This window comes from Symphalangus syndactylus, chromosome 2, assembly GCF_028878055.3.
Source record: "Symphalangus syndactylus isolate Jambi chromosome 2, NHGRI_mSymSyn1-v2.1_pri, whole genome shotgun sequence".
Taxonomy (NCBI): Eukaryota; Metazoa; Chordata; class Mammalia; order Primates; family Hylobatidae; genus Symphalangus; species Symphalangus syndactylus.
Window position 1 is genome coordinate 126,348,842 of NC_072424.2, and position 21,975 is coordinate 126,370,816.

At 45.3% G+C, this 21,975-nt stretch overlaps 1 protein-coding gene and 1 long non-coding RNA gene across 2 annotated transcripts in view; both read right to left on the reverse strand.

The window, feature by feature from the left end:
- Positions 1-21,975, reverse strand: part of LOC134733488 (uncharacterized) — a 139,024-nt gene that overhangs the window by 10,673 nt on the left and 106,376 nt on the right. The gene's annotated exons all lie outside the window — the stretch shown is intronic.
- On the reverse strand, positions 11,955-12,412 carry LOC129475040 (small nuclear ribonucleoprotein E-like). The gene has a single exon (XM_055266884.2). The coding sequence runs from the start codon at positions 12,388-12,390 to the stop codon at positions 12,106-12,108; it is 285 nt and encodes a 94-aa protein (XP_055122859.1). The 5' UTR covers positions 12,391-12,412; the 3' UTR covers positions 11,955-12,105.

The window sequence follows — 21,975 nt, forward strand, 5'->3', positions numbered from 1 at the left end:
CTATGAGGACCCTCTCAGAGCAAACTATGTACACTGTACTTCCTAGAACTTAGAGTGAGTGTGAGTGTGTCTGTGTCTGTGAGAGAGAGAGAAAGGGAGGAGGGAGAGAGGAAGAGAAGATGAATGCTCATTCAGGTCTAGGTCTGGACCACTCATCAGAGAACCATGGGAACCATTATTTGGAAATATTCCAATTTCCAATACAGCACCCCTCCCACACGACCTCAGAGAAGAATGCTCTGAAAAGGGTATTAGCTGTCACCTGCACACTGTAACAAAAACACTGGAAGACCCCAACCAAACTGAGTTTGAGTTCAATCTGGAAGGATCCCAGGGTACTTGTGTGAGAGCCACAGCAGTTAAGACTAATCTGGTTGGATTTTACTACCATCCCCATTCATCCTCAATGGACTTTCCCCAAAACTTGGGTAATGAATACGGTTGGAACCATAAGAGAGATGTGTACAAAGGGCTGTGGGAACTAGAGGGAGGATGGATTCAGCCTGGGGAGACAGAGGGCCAGAGGAGGTGGTTCTATGGATAACAGTGTGCCATGTTCTAAGCATCAGACTTGATTAGAAATACAAAAGTCTTGGAAATAACAAGAAAATAATTAACTAATATCCTCTGTGTCTCCAAACTCCTGATCCACCCGGCCCTCAGCCTGACTGAGTCTCTTCCCACTTCATAGAACAATGGGAATCATCTACTGGGCCTTACTTGCAAACTCCCCGGCATCCTCTTCTCATCTTTCCTCATGGCTCCTGCCATGACCAAGGAGGTGTTTCTCCATTCATCTAACCCTACCTGAGCTCAGGATGCTGTCCTGGGACTCCCAGCCCCTCATTCACTCCCTCGCTTCTCTGTACCTTCCCGTGGAACATGCTTGCGGCAGGTGGTGCTGTGCTCTTCAGGCCAGCCCGTAGTCCTCTATTTTGATATTTGCACTCTCCCTTGGGGAAGACTGCACTCTCCACATCTCAAGTTTTTCCTGGCACCACTTTCCCACCATGTGTCCCCATCCTCCTCCAAGCAGAGCACAACGCATGCCAGGCTAGAACAGTGTTCACCATTCTTTCCTTTGAAAAACTCTCTCTCAAACTCACATTTTCCTTGCCTAGATAATCCCGTCTCTTGCTTTTCACAGCCAAATATCTTGAATGATGTTTCTGTCCATTTTCTCTTCTTCCTTATCCTCCATATATTCCTCAGCCCACTGCTCCCTGGATGCAACTAAGGCCACAGACGGAAGCAACATTGCTAAATCCAGTGCGGCCTCCCCAGCTTCCACTTCCTTGTCTTCCCTGCAGCATTGCATGTGGCTGCCCTTTGCTCCCACATCTCATTCTTGATCTTCCCCGCTCCCCTCTTGCCCTCTACCATCTCAACAGCCACTGCCTCTCAGCACCCTTGGCAGCCTCTTTCTCTGACCACCCTTTGAATGTGCAGGGGCCTCAGACTTCCATCCCAGGGCCTCTTCTCGCCCTTGGTGATCTCCTCTCTGTGGTTGACTTTTTATCTCCAAGAGTTAGCTTAGAGTAAAAGACGCAATCCCAGAAATTTGTCACTTAAGAAGAAATGTAGCGCTTCTATCTAAGAGGATGCTGATTACAATGAGAACAACCCTCGTGGTAAGATGCTGCCCCAGCTATTTGCTTGTTAGACTAGCCATGCATCCTCAAGCACCAGCTCAATTTTGGTCATTGTTGCAGTGTCCCTGAGCTGGGTTTAGTATCTGGTCTCCAGAATAATTCCAAACAAGAAAAATCAGAGGCTGTATTCTGCTGTGCAGGCAACATATTATTCTATAATTTCTGGTATTCGGGACCACCTTCAAGTCTTGGGGAATTAGTTCTATAGTTTCTGTGGCACTGAAAGTTGCCGCCCAAAATGTCCTCTAGACCTTTACTGGTCAGTCCAAGTATGCAACACAAATTGTCCTCCAATGGGTAGAAAGCAAGGAAAGGGTGGTGAGATCAGCTATTTACTGGGCAAATCACTATACTGGCAATTTATACACTTTATTCATTCAATGAACACTAAGTGGACATTTATTCTCATCCCTGTTTGGCCAGTGTAGAGTCCATGAGCACAGGGACTTTGCTTTGTTTATTTTTTCAATCCCAGTACCTGGTACAGTTCCTGACACATGAGGAGCTGAAAAAATAAATATTGAATAACAAGGTTCAGAGAAGCTAAGACATTGTTTCACACTGACATAGCCAGTAACAGGACTGATATTTGAACACAAATCCATCTGACTCTAGAACCCATGTTCTTTATAGGCTGATAATTATCTCCAGCAACAACTCTCCCCTGAACCTCCTGAACTTTGCACATTCACTTCTCTCTCTTCACAAACAGATGTCTTAAACTTATCAACCGTCCCAAATGAAATGTCTGGCCCCCCTGCAGATCTCTGCCCAACCCATGTCAATTTCCCCTCTCTTAATAACAGCTTCCAGTTACTTCCTTCAGACTTAATCATCCTTTACTTCTTTTTCCTTTCACATTCTGCATTCAACCTGTTAGGAAATCCTGTGGGCTCTGCTTTCAAAGTCTCTCCAGAATCTGACTATTCCTCACCGTCTCCACTACTACCAAACCAGCCCAAGCCACAGCCACCACCCTTGCCTCGATGTTCACTATGGTTTCCTGCTTTTCCTGCCCCCATCTCCGCCCACCCTTGTGATCTAGCTCAGACAGTAGCCTGGGTGACCTTGTTAAGGGCTGAACACTTGAATCGCCCCCAAATTCGTATGTTAAAGCCCCAACCTCCAGTGTGACGGTATTTGGAGGTGGGGCCTGTGGGAGATTATTAGATTTGGATGAGGTCACACAGGTGGAGCGCGTGATGGGATTAGTGCCCTTATGGGAAGAGGAAGAAGACACCAGGCATTGCTTCCTCTCTCTACCATGTGAAGACACAGTGGGCAGGTGGCCAGCCGTGTGCAAGCCAGAAAGAGGACCCTCACCGGACTTTCTTTTGTTTTTTGTTTTTTGTTGTTGCTTTTGAGATGGAAGCCTTTTTGATTTCTTTTTCTTTTTTTTTTTTTTTTGAGATGGAGTCTCACTCTGTTGCCAGGCTAGAGTGCAATGGTGCGATCTTGGCACACTGCAATCTCCACCTCCTGGGTTCAAGCGATTTTCCTGCCTCAGCCTCCCGAGTAGCTGGGACTACAGGCACGTGCCACCACACCCGGCTAATTATTGTATTTTTAGTAGACATGGGGTTTCACTATATCGGCCAGGCTGGTCTTGAACTCCTGACCTAGTGATCCGCCTGCCTCAGCCTCCCGAACTGCTGCGGTTACAGGCGTGAGTCACAGCGCTCAGCCTCCTCACCGGACTTTTCGGACTTTCTAGCCTCCAAAGCTGTGAGGAAATGTTTGCTGTGTAAGTTACCCAGTCTATGGCATTTTGTTATGTATGGCAGCCCGAGCAGTCTAAGACAGACCCTGTGAAAACATCAGGCAGATCGTGCCGCTCCTCTGCTCAAAACCTCTAATGGCCCTGTTTCTTTCAGAGTCAAGGGCAAATCCTTTGCAGTGGCCCAGCAGGTTCTGTGTAACCACCTCTTGTGACCTCCTAGCCTTCCCAGCCATCGCTACTCTTCAGCCACTCTGATTCAGCCACACAGGCTTTCTCCTCGGGCCGCAAGTTTATCGGACCGCTCTCCCCTCGGGCCTCTGCAGGCTTCCCTCCGCCTGGAAGGCTCTTCTTCAGAAAGACCCTATGGTTTTCTCATGCCCTTCTCCTACAGGTCTTTGCTCAAAGGACACTTTTCAGAGTCCTGGCCTGACTCCGTCATCTGAAACTGCCCCTCCTTCAGCCTTTCCCTGGGCGACCACTCTCAAGTCCCACACCTATGCCAGTTTCCACCTGGCGTTCATTCTCACCTTCTAACACACTGTGTCATCTTTAGGTTTATTGCTTAGTACCTTTCTCCCTTGCTACAATTTAAGATCCAGGAATGCACAGGTTTGCTCCCTAGTGAACCTGAACCCTCTCCACTTGACACATGGTATTTGCTGAATGAATGACTATCCCAGAATGACTAGCCCTTGGATCCTAAATGCGAAAGCTGAAAAGGCTCTATTTTAACACTCTTCTTTCCTAGGTTAGGAGACGGAGACCCAGAGGAGTGACACGAGGGGCTGAGGTCCATACGCGGATGCCTAGTGACAGGGTAAATAGACAAAGAGGCGGCTCCTCTCTGCCCATCCAAGGCTTAAATTTGATCCACAGATTATTACCTTAAACCTGCTGGAGTGACCAGTTCTCACGACTTGAAGTTGTGGAAACGACTAAGAAGGGTGGTTTTGTGCACATGGAGCTCATCACCGAAATCCACACAGAGTTTCCCTACTTTTCATGTCGGGTCACCTTCACATGTGCAGGTGCTAAATGTATCCATCCTCACATTGTGCACTACCACGAATAGAAACATCTAATTTATTGTCTGTGGAAAATACAAAAATTCTTTCATAAAAAAAGAGAAAAACATACCATTTTGGATTTCTTATGGATTTCCAAGTCAAAAAACAGTGGCTTAGAAAGAAAGCAGGGCCCAGAGCCGGTTTCAGGTTTCGGCCTCCGTCTTGCCGAGCGAGCCGCTGCTGCAGTGCGTGGCCGCCAGAGGGCACTGCTTCGCCAGGCTGGAGGCCTAGCCGGCCCGCCTGGAGGCGTGGGTGGGAGGGGCCGGAGCCCCCGGGAGGAGCGCGTCCACGCCGCGCTGTGCTGAGCAGAGCGGCAGCCCTGAAACCGAGTGCGGCGGCAGCAGGGCCGGCAGGACCGTCACGACTCACCAAGTAAGCAGCGAGACCTGGAGTCCTGTAACCAAAACACCTATTAAAACTCCCATGAGTGATGATGGGTGACCGATGGAACTCCTGGCTGCTTTCATGACCGGAGCTGAGTGGCCGCCTCGGTGTCCTGCACCTGCTGGGGTACAGCGTCCACGTGTCTGTGTGTGCGCAGGCGCCCTCTTGCCTACTGCGGGAGCAAGCTGGGGGAAGCCGAATTAGGTCACTCCAAGGCCCTAAACTTTAGATGTCAAGCAATGGTGAGGGAACACCAGCCGCATTTTTTGTCTGAACATTTATTTGCTCATGGCCCAGAATAGCCCAGCAGTATAAGAGCAGCGGCCATCACTCAGTCCTGATGTGCAGTGAACGTACACACGCCTGACAGCAGTTACCCTTCACAGGATACCTGTGCACTGAACACCGAGATCCCCACTTAATAGCTGAAGGAACTGCAGCCACGGAGGTCGCAGGGAGAACAGATGAGATTTGACTTCGGGTTATTTTATTCTGATGCCCTTTGGCTTAACAACTACTGAATAATTCCTTGGTTCTCAGCAGAACCCGTGAGAGATGTATAATTCGAGATTTTTTTGCATGGAATTGGCTTAATTGCCAGGTGTGCCGAGGTAAGTCTGAAATCCATAGGGCAGGCTGATCATCAGGAAGGACAGGCTGGAACTCACGGACACCAGCTGATGCTGCTGTCCACCATGACATTTCTTCTTCATCAAGGACGCCTCAGCTTTGCTTCTAAGGCCTTCTGATGCATTGAATCAGGCCCATCTAGATTGTCTAGGACAGGGGTCCCCAGCCCCTGGGCCACAGACTGGTACCAGTCCATGGCCTGTTAGGATCTGATTGCCTATCAGATCAGTGGCACTGGATTCTCACAGGAGCGCAAACCCTACTGTGAACTACACATGCGAGGGATCATGCTCCTTATGAGAATCTAATGCCTGATGATCTGTCGCTGCCTCCCATCACCCCCAGAAGGGACCATCTAGTTGCAGGAAGACAAGCTCAGGGCTCCCACTGATTCTACATTGTGGTGAGTATGTAATAATAATAGAAAGATGCACAATAAATGAAATGTGCTTGAATCATCCTGAAACCATCCCACCACACCCCGCCCCATCTATGGAAAAATTTTCTTGCATGGAACTGGTGACCGGTGCCAAAACGGTTGGGGACTGCTGGTCTAGGATACTCTCCCTTACTTAAAGTCACAGCTGATTTGGGGCTTTAATCTCATCTACAAAATACCTTCATAGAAACACCTAAGTTTGTGTTTCACTGAATAACTGGGGAGAGTAGAACACCATTATACCTGGGAAGCTTTGCAAAGGAGGCTGCCTGAGACCTACTGCAGACCAATTGAATCTGAACTTCAGGGAATGAAGTCTGGACATTCATGAGTTTTTGCAAGTTCCACAGGTTATTCTAATGCGTAGTAAGGGTTAAAAACTATGAGTATCTTCAGTGAAGTGTTCCTGGGGCCTTGAAATTTACATTGAGCCACCAGCACTTTGTCTACTGTGCTGGGATCACAGGAGAAAAGACAGTGCCCAGCCTGAAGGCAGTGTGCTCTGGAGTTGTGCTTGCTCTGTGACCCCAGGCAGGTCCTTTCACTGCTCAGCCTCATTGTCATTATTTGTGCAAATAGCGGGTGCCAGGAAAAGCCTGCCTGCCCCACTGACCTTTCTCCAAAAGCCACCCCTCTGCTGTCTGATGGCAGAATCTCTGCTTTGTTTGGGCTCATTATTTCCAGTCTCAGGGCATGAATCGTAATTGGCTCAAACCAGTCGCAGCAACGTCGGCCCCTCCCTCCCGAGCCCCTTTTGCCAGCTTCCCTTGCAGCCAGCAGTGGCCACAGGACCTAATTGTATCCAATGAGGCACAGGTGAAGGGTGATATTTCCCTCACTCGTAGAAGACTCTCCTGCCACCTCCCAGGCAGCAGTAAGATGAGGGTGGGGCAGCAGCCACATGGACCACATCAATACCACAAACCCACCCACCAGGGAGGAAAATCAGAAACTAGACATAGTTTGGGTCCTTGATGCCACTTTGGAGCCAGGGAACCGTTTTCCTCCTGCAATTATAAAGTATTTGCAAGAATGCCCCGATTGGCAGTAGTCAAGGCACAGAAAGGGAGAGAAAGATTCTGTAGCTGTCTCATTTCAGAGCTTTGGAATGTGTGGAGCTAACAGGGATTTTGGAAAGGGACGATTCAGAACTCAGTGATCTAGCTGAACGTGGATTCCCCTGGCTCTAGTGCCTCTGCATAGAGAAAAACCTCTTATTTACCACAGGCTCCTTCAGTAAATAACAATTCATCCTGAAAGGAGCATTCAAGGCCTTCCATGGTGCAGCCATGCCCCATCCCAGCCAGATGTGCCCTGTCCCCTCAATGTCTCCTGAATATCGCATGGTGACTCCTATTTCATCTGTGCTTGAATTTTCTTCCCATCCTAGAGTCCTCCCCACATTCTTCTTTCTCTGTCTGTCTGAATTTTACCATCTGAAGTCAAGCCTCCTTCAGCAAGAGTCAAGTAACTCCAGTCAACACCACCCCTTCCTGACAGCCCTGAACGCCCTTAGCTAAGGCATCGGATCTCAGAATCACAGAAGATCCCGGAGGAGGGGGGCCCATCCAGCAGTTTAAACCTGCAAAGCATCTCATTTCTTCCTTTGCCTTTTCCTAAACCATCCATTCCTAACAAATCAATGTAAAACCACATTTGAAAGTGACACAGATTGGCTGAAATTCTGTTGGAGGACATGTTGCTATCTCTCATACATGCTCCTGTTTAATTAAATATGTCATTAGTCTAAAGGTCCTGTAATAGAGGTAAGAGAATGCTGACAGCTTCCAGTTTGTCCCATCTCTGAAAACAACTAACCTCTTTGATCTGCTTGACCAACAATGTCCCCAGGTAATTAGTGACTACTTGCCTTAAAAGGGAGTCACTGGGAGGGTCCCCTGAAACTGCACAGGGGTGACTGGGTGTCCACCTAGGCGGAGAACTGGCAGGTCTTTTTCATTTGGCAGCTTCTTCAAGTCCTGCTTAGCCAGGCTGGTTAGAGTTCACACTCTAAGCTCAGAAAGGGCTCAAGCTCCCCCCACCGTGGGAACTCTACTCAGAACTCAGCGAAGCCATGCAGGGGAAGTCAGGGACTTTGCGCTGGTCCTGGCCTCTCCCCTCCCTCCCATCGTAGCCTGGATACCATCTGTCTCATGCAGCTGCCTGGGAGGGCAGACCTGGGAATGTCTTCCTCAGGAAGACAAGGCCTCTCTCTCTGAAGACCATGTAGGCACTGGGACAGGCCCAGGACAGCTGAGGCAGGCTGGAGGCTGACCTCTCCCACTTCTTGACAGGTGGAGGGATAGGGTTTGGCGTTTCCACACCAAGATCATTAGGACACATCAGAAGATGGGACCTCACTGTCCCTTTGTCCTCTGGAATAGCTCTTCTGAGATTCATTTCACCCACTTCCCCATTGGCTAATTCCAGTCCTCTTCTAGCTCAATAAGCCTCCTCTTGGCTTCTATCCCATGTGCCAAGGTGAAAATCTATTTCAAGGGATTGTTTTAGAAGCAGTGGGTATTGGCAGGAGTGTAATTAGTTCAACTATTGTGGAAGACACTGTGGCAATTCCTCAAAGATCTAGAGGCAGAAACACCATTTGACCAAGCAATCCCATTACTGAGCATATACCCAAAGGAATATACATCATTCTGTTATAAAGATACATGCATGCGTATGTTCATGGCAACACTATTCACAATAGAAAAGATATGGAATCAACCCAATGCTCATCAATGATAGACTAAGTAAAGAAAATACGACACATATACACCATGGAATACTATGCAGCCATAAAAAGGAATGAGATCATATCCTTTGCAGGGACATGGATGGAGTTGAAAACTATTATCATCCTCAGCAAACTAACGCAGGAACAGAAAACCAAACACCACATGTTCTCGCTTAAAAGTGGGAGCTGAATGATGAGAACACATGGACACATGGTGGGGAGGAACACACACTGAGGCCTGTCAGAGTGCGGAATGGGGGGAGGGAGAGCATCAGGAAGAATAACTAATGGACGCTGGGCTTAATACCGAGGTGAAGGGCGACCTGTGCAGGAAACAAGCATGACACACATTTACCTGTGTAGCAAAACTGCACATCCTGCACATGTACCCCTGAACTTAAAAGGTGAAGAAAAAAAAAAAGAAGCAGTGGGTAATGGTAGGTTTGGAGGAAAGGTGGATAAAGAGGGAGACATTCTAAGTTGCCCCAGATCTGGGACCTGAAGCTTGGACCAAAAACAAGTTATCCTTTCTCTTGGTTTGAGTTCATCTCTGCAGAACGGTTCACTACCTCTGCAAGGGCCCCAGTGGCTGCCAGAGTCCACCTAGGGACCAGAAGAAGGCTCCACATGAGACGGCTGCAGCTCTTGCAATACCCGGCAGTGATTTGCAGAGCAGATTCAGTGCTGGACACAGAGACAGTGTGTGCGTTTCTTCCGTCTTCCTAGGGGAGCTTTCCACAAGTTTTCCAAGGGCCCTTTCAGCTGTGGTCTAAATTCAGGGCCTTGGAACCACCCCAGGGAGGAAGCTCATTTACTTTGGCACCTAGGCACTTCCTAGTTAGTCCCAGATCCGAACGTATGGAATTGGGCTTTGCTGAGGCCCGTGGTAGTATTTCTCTGCGCTGTCAGGACAGATGGAGACTGTGGTTGCCCGAGCCATTGGGGACCTCCCATTCTCCCTCCCTAGGGTTCCTCCCCTGCTGGCTTTGAGGTTTAAGGGAGTAGCCCACAAAAGAACGTTTGATGAGGGGTTCATGCTGGTCGGATCATGGAGGATGTTACAAATACTCAAATTTTCCTTGCAGATATTTTTCCCCTCCAAAATTGGAGAAAATGCATAGCGTTCCTTGTGGGAATCTTTTCAAAAGGTATGTAAAGAATGATTTTCACAAACCAAGAAATCAAATTTTTTCTTCAGGCACAGCCAGATGAGGCCAAATATATGCCCAATGGTGGAAAACTGGATGGACTGGTTTCTATCATAACACTCTAAAAATGTACAAATTGGACAATTAATTTACTCTCATATTTGGCAGAGAAGAGAGGTGGTGTTGCTAGCACCCGTTACTTTCCCAAAGCTGCTCTCAGAAATGTGATAACTACTTGGTTGCCATGCAGGTGGCCACTTGTGCTAGCGTCCAGGTTATCAACTCAAGCTTCCCTCCCCTATTTTTCCACCCAGAAAAAACAATGGGTGGTCATGGAGAAGACATGTAAGAGGCTGTCCCTCCATCAACCTTAGTGGAAAGATCTCCACATTTCACCCAAACGCTGAGCCCTGCGATCTCTCTCGGCCTGATTTCCCCAGGGAGCAGAATGCTAAGCCACACTGGCCTTGGCCCTGCTTCTAGCACTTGCTAAACCATGCAGGCAGAGGCTGTGCTGAGTGCCGTCTCAGAGGTCTGAGCTTCTGTCACGGTTTCCTTCATTCATCGCCAGATACTAACTCACTCACTTCTAAGGGATGGCAACCAGAATTTGTCTTCAAATTTAGTTGCTTTATGGAATTTTATAGATTGTTTTATCCTTATTTTTGACTTCTTGGTGTTTTTATTGACTTTGGCAGGGAGTGGGGCTGGACAAAAAGGTGTCTTGGAAGTGAGAGGCGGTGGAAACTGAGTGCTTTCTCCAGGGTGATGACAGGTCATTCTGTGTCTCCTTTCTTTCTTCCTGGCTAAATATTTGTTGGTTATGTTTCTGTACAAGATAAAATTCCTAAAAAGGAAAATAACTCAAAGTTTAGACAGGGTTTCATTTTAATATTAAAGCATTTTGCGTGTCATTTTTTAAAAAGCAGAGTCCTTATTTAATGGGAGGAATGGGCCCTCCTAGCTCCCTGCTTCCACAGCCCCGGGATAGACTTTGCAGTCTATGGAGTCATCACACCACACTGTCATTACTGCCCACGTCGATGTTCTCCCTGGACTGTGCTCCCAGGGAGTGAGAATTGGCATGCTGCATCATTTCCACCCCACCAACCAGCGCAGCGCCTCCTCCGTGCCAGGGCTCCACAGGTATTTGTTGGATGAAGAGTACACAACAAGAAAGTTAACGCCAGCACCTTTTTTTTTTTTTCCTTTTCCAGGAGGCTACCCCAAAGGAGAGTGGAATTGAGCAAAAAAGGAATGTGCAGCCTGGGAACTTTAGGTCTGTGCTCCAGCCTGTGCCTGCCAGCCTTGGCCACTCTGCCCTAACTTCTAGTTCTGTCTTCTGGGACGTTGCTTTACAAGCTGTGCAACACAGTGAAGGAAGTCAGCCATGTCTTTATCCTCACCAGTGGTCAGTGGGTCAGTTATCCTGCCCAGCACCACCCATGCAAATGCACAAACATTTCCTCTTTGACTGACTCACTTGGCGAAGGCGTGGGCAGAACCACACGACCCTTCCACCAAGAATTATGAAGTACATGATTGTGTTTTCATGTGAGCAAGCATTGTGAAGCCAGGAACCTTCCTCTTCCTTACATTTCAGACCACATGCATTTGTGTTTTGTTTGCTTCCTCATGCAGGAGGCAGCAATTATGGCAGGGAGAGACAAGAGGAGTGGCAGAGGCCTTTCAGTGGGTCATCTAGAGAGGCATCTAAAGGTGCCTCTGTTCCAGAACAGTATTTGATGCATATAAAGGACATAGAAATGGCTGACACTTGTGTTTAGGTAATTAGTTTCCCTGGCGCGAACCTCAAAAATACCAGCCTGATATGTGGTGAAATCTTGGTCAACCTCTTTGCTAATGCTGGAACTGCCTCTTGCACAGAGATTCTTAACTCAGGGGTCCACAAACGTGAATAGAAGAATTTTATCATTTTTTTTCCTTCCAACTAACTTCTGACTGCAATTTAGCATTTTCTTTAATTCTGAATGTAAGCAACAATTGCCAATATTAGCACTATCTGTGACATCACCCATACAAACCACAGGTTTTTCTTTCTTTCCTTTCTTTTCTTTCTTTCCTCCCTCTTTCTCTTCCTTCCTTTCTTTCTTCTTTCTTCTTTCCTTCTTTCTTTCCTTTCTTCCTTTCCTTCTTTCTCTCTCTTTCTTTCCTTCTTTCTTTCTTTTCAATTCAAACAATCCTACAGCATTTATTGTCATCTTGTAATGATAAAAGGGTAATCAAAACAATGTGAATAAATGTTCATATTGGATAAAGGATATCTAAAAAACAAAGTGTATCTTTTTCAACAATTTCTCACTTAATTGATCATCTCAAGTTGGAGACACTTTGTAGCAGAGTAATAGTATCTCCTTTTAGCATGAGCCCACCCAGTTTTTTTCTTGACTTTGTTTTAGAATGAATCTCTTCTGCATCACCTAATACAAGGTTCTTACACTCATCAAAACCAATGATAAAGCTTCCTGTCCACAGATTCACTTGCTCATAGACCCACACCTGAATCCAGGGTCTATTTTGTAAGTATCTGAAGATGAGGTTGATGGGCTGCACCATAACCTTCTGCACTTTCTGGCCCTGGCCGTGGTACACCATGGTGGAATCCCACAGAAAGCACACTGGCCCACACGCTACCTCAGCCAGCAACTTCTGGAATAAAGAACCGAAAATGGGCTGGGCATGGTGGCTCACACCTGTAATCTCAGCACTATGGGAGGCCGAGGCAGGCAGATGGCTTGAGGCCAGGAGTTCGAGACCTGCCTGGCCAACATGGTGAAACTCCCTCTCTACTAAAATACAAAAAATAGCTGGTTGTGATGGTTCATGCCTGTAATCCCAGCTACACAGCTACTTGAGAGGCTGAGATGGGAGGATAGTTTGAACCCAGGAGGCAGAGTCTGCAGTGAGCTGAGATCACGCCATGGCACTCCAACCTGAGCAACAGAGTGAGACTCTGTCTCAAAAATAAATAAATAAACCGGAAGTGGAAGTGTTCAAAACACAGAAATTTTCATATCATTTCAGAGTGGCTACAGATAGCTCATGATGTTATTTGTACTTATCACTACTTAGAAATGATGTAGCTATTGAACCCACTGCTAGATCTTGGTTTTTAGTGTGGTAATAAAAAAGCACTTGTGTATTACAGTTCTCCAGAAGGGGTAAAAAAAATCTGTGTGTGTATATATACATATATATATATGTGCATATGTATACATATATATGTGTATGTATACATATATATGTGTATACATCTGTGTATATGTATACATATATGTGTATATGTACACATATATATGTATACACATATATATGTGTATATATACAACATACGTATAATATATACGTATATATGCATATATACACACATATTTTATATGTATATATAAAATTTGATGTTATATATATTACCTATAATATACTTATATTTTATATGCATGTGTGCATATATTATACAATATAAACATATATTAATTATATAATAATTATTTTATATATTATATAATTTTATAATTATATTATATATTATATAATTAATATAACATTTATATATTATATAACATATATGTAATCTATAATATATTATATAACTTACAATATTACTATAGTATAATACATATGTGTGTGTGTGTGTGTGTGTGTGTGTATATATATATACCTGCCCTATCCTGCTTATGTAAAGCAACATCCCAGAAGGCAGAACTAGAAGTTAGGGCAGAGTGGCCAAGGCTGGCAGGCACAGGCTGGAGCACAGACCTAAAGTTCCCAGGCTACACATTCCTTTTTTGCTCAATTCCACTCTCCTTTGGGGTAGCCTCCTGAAAAAGGAAAAAAAAAAAAAAAGGTGCTGGCGTTAACTTTCTTGTTGTGTACTCTTCATCCAACAAATACCTGTGGAGCCCTGGCACGGAGGAGGCGCTGCGCTGGTTGGTGGGGTAGAAATGATGCAGCATGCCAATTCTCGCTCCCTGGGAGCTCAGTCCAGGGAGGAGAACATTGATGTGGGCAGTAATGACAGTGTGGTGTGATGACTCCACAGGCGGCGAAGTCTATCCTGGGGCTGTGGAAGCAGGGAGCTAGGAGGGCCCATTCCTCCCATTAAATAAGGACTCCACTTAAAAAAAAAAACACGCAAAATGCTTTAATATTAAAATGAAACCCTGTCTAAACTTTAGGCTACTTTCCTTTTCAGGAATTTTATCCTGTACACATATATATGTGCGTGTGTATTTGTGTTTGTGTGTGTCTGTGTCTGTATATAAAAAATCAGGTATTGTCTATCACAATCGTGGAGGTCAAGAAGTCCCACAACCTGCCATCTTCAAGCTAGAGACTTGGGGAGCCTGGTGGTACAGTTCTGAGAACCGGGGGACCAATGCTATAAGTTTCCACTGAAGGGTGAAGACAGATGTCGGTGCTAAACAGTCAGGCACAGCGAGCAAATTCCCCTTTCCTCCAGCTTTTTGTTGTATTCGGTCCCTCAATAGATTGGCTGATGCCCATCCACAATGCTTTACTGAGGATACCATTCAATTCTAACCTCATCTGGAAACACCCTCACAGACATACCCAGAAATCATGTTTAGCCAGCTCTCTGGGCTCCCCATGATGCCATAAAGTTCACACATAGAATTAATCATCAAACTATATCACAAATTTGGTTTTGCTTTTTGTTTGTTTTGTTTTGTTTTGTTTTTTTGAGACAGGGTCTCAGTCTGCCACCCAGGCTGGAGTGCAGTGGCATAATCATAGCTCACTGCAGCCTCAAACTTCTGGGCTGAAGTGGTCCTACCGTCTCAGCCTCCCAAGCAGCTAGGACTATATGTGTGCACACCATGCCTGGCTAATTTTTTAAAAAATTTTGTAGAGACGAGGTCTTGCAATGTTGTTGAGGACAGTCTTGAACTCCTGGCCTCAAGTGATCCTCCTGCCATGGCTTCCCAAAGTGCTGAGATAACAGGCGTGAGCCACAGCAACTGGCCACAAATTTGTTTTTTTAAAAAAATATATTACTTTGTTTTGATTTCATTGGTTTCTTTGTAATTCTATGTATTTTAGATTATGCATATTAAAAACATTATTTTGAGAAAAGATACACAGGCTTCATCAGACAAAGAAGCTCATGGCACCAAAAAAATCTTAAGAACCCCCGTGGAGAACAACTTTGCCATGTGGCCCCCCAGCCCTTGTTTGGCCACTTCCTTGGTGGAAACAAATCCTTCTCAAAATCGTATATTCTATTTTATATTCTTTAAATACATTGAAGGGAAGAAGGGGTGAGCTGGCTACCAATTTATTGCCCCTCTGCTCTAAATGGACTGTTTGTCGCTTACCCACCCTGAAGCCCAGCACTGTGAGTTTCTCCTTTGGGTGTGCATAAGGCACTGGGGGGACCAATGGAGGAGAAAGGGGCTTCTCTTCCTAGCACCCAGCACGCTTCCTTTCCTTTCTCATCGCTCCTCCTGCATGGCTACCAGTGATATAGGAGGTGGGCATCCACCGGTACTCCCCCAACCAAGCTTCAGTGGCACCCTACAGTTCTTAGTTCCATGTTGCCCTTTCCTGCCCACCAGTCACAGCCCACGGGCACCAGCAGGAGGCTTTTGGAAGCTTCCTCTGCCAGCTCAGCCCTGTGGCTTGGACCAATTCTGACCTGGGCCAGTTCAGGAAACTAATGTATCATCCATCAGGTAGCAGCCACACCTTCCCAGTGAGGCCTGACTAGCAGTTTTGGGGAAGGAGGCTTCTGCAGTTGTTTTGTAGGGCTGGTGTAACAAAGTACCACGGACTGGGTGGCTTAAACAACAAAAATGCATTGTCTTCCCATTCTGGAGGCCGCATAACTAAGGAGGAGGTATGGGCAGCGTTAGTTCCTTCAGAGGGCTGGGGGAGAGACTCTGCTCCTGCTTCTGGGGCTTTGCTGGCAATCTTTGCATTCCTTGGCTTGTAGAAACATCCCGATCACTGCCTTCATCTGCACATGGTGTTCTTCTCCCTGTGTGCACGTCTGTGTCCACATTTCCTTCTTCCATAAGGGACACGAGTCATATTGGATTAGGGGCACACCCTGTTCCCATATGACCTTATCCTAACTTAATTATATCTGTGATGGCTTCACTTCCAAATAAGGTCACCTTCTCAGTAGAACTTCAGTGCATGTATTCTGGGGGACACAAATCGGCCCCACTTTGAAGTGTGTTTCTTCCTTCAGGACTCTCAGCCTTAGGCTATTCTTTAGCGGTGGTTTTGACCCCTTCACCATTGACACGCTGGTCAGTAGGTGTTGTGTTTTACTCTAATTTGGTCTTGCGGTCTCTCTCAGGAGAGTGGCCACAAACTTTAGCCCTGCCCTTGAGGCGCTCCAGGGAACTTCATCATGGATGTTTACAGTGAGCCTTTCGTGGAGTACCTCTTTATTTCTGGCAGACAGCCTAATGCTTAAATGTGTGACCCATGGCCGGGCGTCCCTCTCACAGAACACCTGCTGATACTGGCAGGTCCCCTTGTGGCTCTTGTCTGACCTGTGTACAGTTTATTCCCACCAAGATGGCCACACTCTGGGAGAGCCCTGAGCAGGAGACAAGTCAGGGGAGACACAGAAGAGGCAGTTGCACAGAGCCCATGAAGAAACAGAAGCAGTTCATCACATACAGATCCCAGACAAAACAGGGCAGTGGCACGCTGCCCTGCAGGGCACACTGAAGGGCATACTGCAAGGCCAACAGGAAGAAAGGGGTTCCGTCCATGACATGCAAGCTCAACCAGTGGGTGGGGCACGAGAGAGAGAGATTGGGATGTGTGGGATGAAGGCTTTATGAGGGTCCAGGGTGGTACCTACACATGTTCTATATGTTCAGGAGCATAGCGATGGCTGAGGCCCCCTCTCTAAGAGCTGAAAGTGTGATAGTGGACACTGAGAGGGGAGAAACGTGTTAGTTAAGTGCTGTGGGACTGCTTTACCAAGAAGGTGACTCTTTTTTTTTTGAGACAGTCTCACTCTGTCGCCCAAGCTGTAGTGCAGTGGCACAATCTCGACTCACTGCAGCCTCTGCCTTGAAGTCTCAAGAAATCCTCCCACATCAGCCTCCCCAGTAAGTGGGACTACAGGCTCACAGCACCACATTCAGCTGATTTTTTAATTTTTGGGGGGCCAGACGCGATGTCTCACACCTGTAACCCCAGCACTTTGGGAGGCTGAGGTGGGTAAATTGCTTGAGTCTAGGAGTTTGAGAGCAGCCTGGGCAACATGGTGAAACCTTGTCTCTACTACAAATTAAAAAAATTAGCTGAATGTGGTGACATGCACCTGTGATCTCAGCTACTTCAGAGGCTGAGATAGGAGGATTCCTTGAGCCCAGCGGGGTTGAAGCCACAGTGAGCCATGATTGCACCACTGCACTCAAGCCTGGGCGACAGAGCGAGACCCTGTCTCAAAAAAAAAAAAAGTTTGTAAAGACAAGGTCTCATTGTATTGCCCAGGGTGGTCTCAAACTCCTGGATTCAAGCTCATGAACCACCATGCCCAGTGTGAAGATAACTCTTAAATCTGACTCTTGAACTCTGAGTCTTGGAGGAGAACAAACCAGGAAGAGAATGAGGGAAGAACATTCTATACAGATGAAAGAAATGGAACAAAGACATGAAATAAACTGGGCATGGTTTGCTAGGAAAACCCCATTAGGAATGGTTAAAGGAAGCAACAGTGTTAAACCTAGAAAAAAGATCATGTTTCTCAACATGCAGGATTCCCATGTCCTTAAATTGCCTGTGGGCTGAAACCATGTGCAGTTACAGTAGACCGTTCACGCTCCCAGAATGTCAGAAAGTGTGCACAGGTCACGTGTACAGACAGCGACTCCTGCATTAGGACTGCCACTTTGGCAGGAGCAGGGCTGGGACCCCCTCAGTTATAAGATGCGGCCTGACTTCTGAGATTTTCAAGTGTCAAAAAACTATACGTCTTAGGGATAGTAAAGCAGAATATGCATGGAATGAAAAATTGATTGTAAGAAGGCCTACTCTAATGGAAACTCAAGGCAGGGTAATATTAAGAACATGTGCTTTGGAGTCAGTATGACCTGGGTTCACTTACAGTTAAATATAGCCCCAGTTACTAAACCTAGAGACTCTCAATTTCCTCATCTCTAAAACAGGGCTAATTATTACCTCATGGAACTATAGGAGATAAACTGTGTAAAGTTCACGTTTGATACTAAGACCATAGCTGTGAACAAGGAGAATTAAGGTACAATGTGGCTCCTTCTAGGCCTTCCTAGACAGAGCAATCCCTAGTCCAAGAATTTCCTATGCAAACACTGAAAAGTGGCTGGGCGTGGTGGCTCACAATTGTAATCCCAGCACTTTGCAAGGCTTGAGGCAGGAGGATCACTTGAGCTCTGGAGTTGGAGACCAGCCTAGACAACATGGTGAGACCTCATCTCAGTAATGTAGTCCTCATCTCTACTAAAAAGAAAAAAAATTAAATAGCTGGGTATGGTGGTGTGTGCCTGTAGTCCCAGCTACTTGAGAAGCTGTGGCAGAAGGGTCGCTTGAGTTTGGGAGTTTGAGGCTGCAGTGAGCTATGACTGCACCACTGCATTTTAGCATCGGCAACAGAGCGAGGCCCTGTCTAAAAAAAAAACCCTGAAAAAATTGTAGCTTATAATGTCAGTGCTCCCCAAACTTTTTTGACCTTACATGCATTACAAAGCTTTGAATACATACCACAGATATAGGTGCATTTATTTATTGACAAAGTTTGTTTAAGTGTATTACTATACTAATACCTGTTATGAAACAAACAAGATTTGAAAGTATGAGATGAAGACAAAATAAACAATAATGAAAATATATTGTTTTACTTTATTAATGGTACCAAAAGCCCTTGATGTATTACCAAATAAAAATGCCATTTTTCTTGAAAGGGCTCTAATTATATATAGATGCATTGTTTCTGAAAATCTTGATTTACATTTTGTGATTCTGTGATCAAGGGTTTATTTGTGTGCTTGGTTTTAATGGCATTAGCGGCGGAAGTTGATCCCTCACAAAGATGCAAATAGAAGCACACCATTGGCTGGGCTTCCTACATTATGATGACAAGGGCTTAGCAGGGCCGAATGGTGCCTGAGGGCAATACAATGACTTCCTATGTCCCTAGACTCGCCAAGAAATGAATAAATACATATAAAATTAGGGTGCATTCATGTGTTCAATGTTCATCCAATCTAACGGTATAAACTCAGTGCAAAATGGAAATTAAAACTTCTCTGGTGGGTGTCTTTGCATCTCCCAAATAGATTGACGCATACGGACATATGAACCTTTGTAGTCCCTTAGCCATCAAATATTCTGTTTCACTTCCACAGAGCAAGCAAGTTATTGGAAGAAGCAGACAGGTGCCTCACCTCTGCGGTTACGCATCATCACCTTCCCTGTATTCAATGCACCACCCAGGGCAGCCCTGGCTCAGTATGGCAGGGGTCTGAGCAAGGCACAGACATCCGGGATTGAGGATCTTTGGGGGCCATGGGAGGCTGACTACCACAGGAAGCTCCTGATGAAGGTGCCAGAAAAATGGGGGAATAGGCTGAGGGCGAAGCAAATGTACGAAACTGCCACTGTGATTCAAATAAAAAATATTTCCTGGAGGACATTTGAATGAATTTGGTCAATAGCTGGCTTTCCTTAGTGACAATTTCAAATCACCCTTATTCCTTTATCCTACAGATATGCTTCAAAAATGAGATACTAGAACAACAAGCAGGCTTCTGCCTGAATTATCACTTCGAGTTTGATGCAAGTGTGTTTGCTTAATGCATACATAGGTATAACGTTCGTAAATAGAAAACAAACTGCATAAAATCTTAAGGTAAAGCAAAAGAACTCAAGGAAATGACTCCCTTGCTCCACCCTGGCCAAAGCTCCTTTTTTCCTTTAGAGACCTCAGTGGCCCATGCTCCCTCCCTTCTGACTCAGGGACATTTTGGAAAATGCTGAGAAGCAGAGCATGGAGGTTGGCCCTTTAAAGGCACACCTTGCAATCCAGAGTGGGGTATGAAAGGCAATTCACTAGAATGAAGGGTGAAAATAGAGAACTTCTGTGCATATTTAATCTTTATATTAAAAATAAACGAATCGTGACTACTGTTATATGTAGGGGTCACCACTGACACTATCATTAGGTCAGTTGCCTCATGTCACTGCCAACCCCAAGGAAAGAGTTCCACGACATCGCAGGGCGGGGGGTGAAAATGTCCCTCATTCATTTGTTCTCTGGTGAGTTTCCAAGGCATTGCTGTTTCTGTGTGACCACGGAAGTGGTTTTCAAGATTATATTGCCGAATTTCACTGAAAAGATCCTCATGGAATACACAAGTCAACACTAATCATGCAAGCCCAGTGACCAACCAACCAGAAAGTGACACCATGGACAAGTGGTCCCACAGTGATTTGTCAACTCTATAATGATATGGTAGAAAAAAGACCATTTATATTTTATAAGAAGTTGGTCTAAAGAATTCAAAAGTATCAAGAAAAGACTCAAAATAGGCACTCAGATCCATTTTCTGAAACAAAGAACCTTAATCTAAGTGTATAGGGTGCCTTGAGAAATTGGCTATTGGCTGTGTAAAACTTCCTGGAAAAGCAAGACATTTTCAAATTGAGTATCTAGAATATGAAAATAGACCTTTATAATTGGTGTAATGAAGGAGATGACATTTATTTCTAGATTTCTAAATAGTATACTTACAGAACTATTTTTGTTAACTGGAACATTATCTATTGATTTTCTGTTATGCTAGATGGAAATTTAGTACTTCTCTGTTCCCTACCTTTTCTTCCTTTCTTGCCATCCCCACAGTAGTTATATCCCACTTTTAGCCAAATCAATAAAGGTACAGGTAATTCACATTAGTATGTTCCTGTAAATAACATTCATTGCAAAACCTAAGTAATCTACTATTATCATGTTTTCATTCTTGCAAAATGTTTTGTTTTCCTGAAATTATCATGGTTTTCCTTTCTACATACTGAGACTTAATTTTTTTTCTGCTTTGGATTATTTATCAATGGATTTTTTTAAAATGCTGAAGAATATCAGATGGTCTTTTTTTATTGTTTATATTTCTCTAAAGAACCCCCTGTCGTGCCCATTCTCCACATACAGTCTAAACCATTTGCTTTCTGGGCTGCTACACAGTGTTATCCTGTATTATCCTAGGCTGATTGCAGAACTAGATGGAAAAGTGGGTTGGAGCAAGACCGTCGAGAGGTTGGTTTGCCACAAAGAGTTTGGATTCCTTTAAGTCACTGGAGAACCATAAGAAGTGATAAGATGAAATTAGTGTTTGACAGTGTTATTGTACCAGAGTAACTGTGGGTCAAGGAGGCTGTGTCTATCCTGAAGTTCATGGTTTCAGGCTGCTTTTACCTACGCACTGTTCTTCCTTAGAACCGCCATACATACATTTAAGCTATACAAGCAATGAGGTAGAGTAACTAAGCAAATGCTGATCCTGAATCTAACTCTTAGGCACTTATAATGGGAGAAAAACAATCTCTGGAAAAAATAATGGATAAGGACTCTTCAATGTTACAGAAATTCAAAGTTCAGGTCAATGTAAATGTCTAAATTTCTTCATACATGTAACACTTTTCAACACTCCATGTCAGAATAAGCATTATTTAAAATGTCAACTTTGGACCAGGGGCAGTGGCGCACACCTGTAATCCCAGCACTTTGGAGGGCTGAAGCAGGTGGATCATTTGAGCTTGATTTTGAAAACAGCCTGGAAAACATAGTGAGACCTCATCTCTACAAAAAAATTAATAAATTAGCCAAGCGTGGTGGCATGTGCCTGTAGTCCCAGCTACTTGGGAGGCTGAGGTGGGAGGATCACTTAAGCCCAGCAGGTGGAGGCTGCAGTGAGCTGTGATCACATCACTGTACTCCAGCCTGGGCAACAGTGAGACTCAGAAAAATAAAAGTAAAATGTAAACTATAAAGTCGGAAATAAAGCTGATCAGGACCATTTAAAAGACTACTGAGACAACTTGAATTTTAAAGGCAAGAGATAGCTGGAGAAAATTTGATCTGATGGCCACATCACAGCAGGCAAAACCAGAAGAGCCACCCACGCCACTCTTTGGCCCCCTCAACCTACTTTTGTCCTCTTC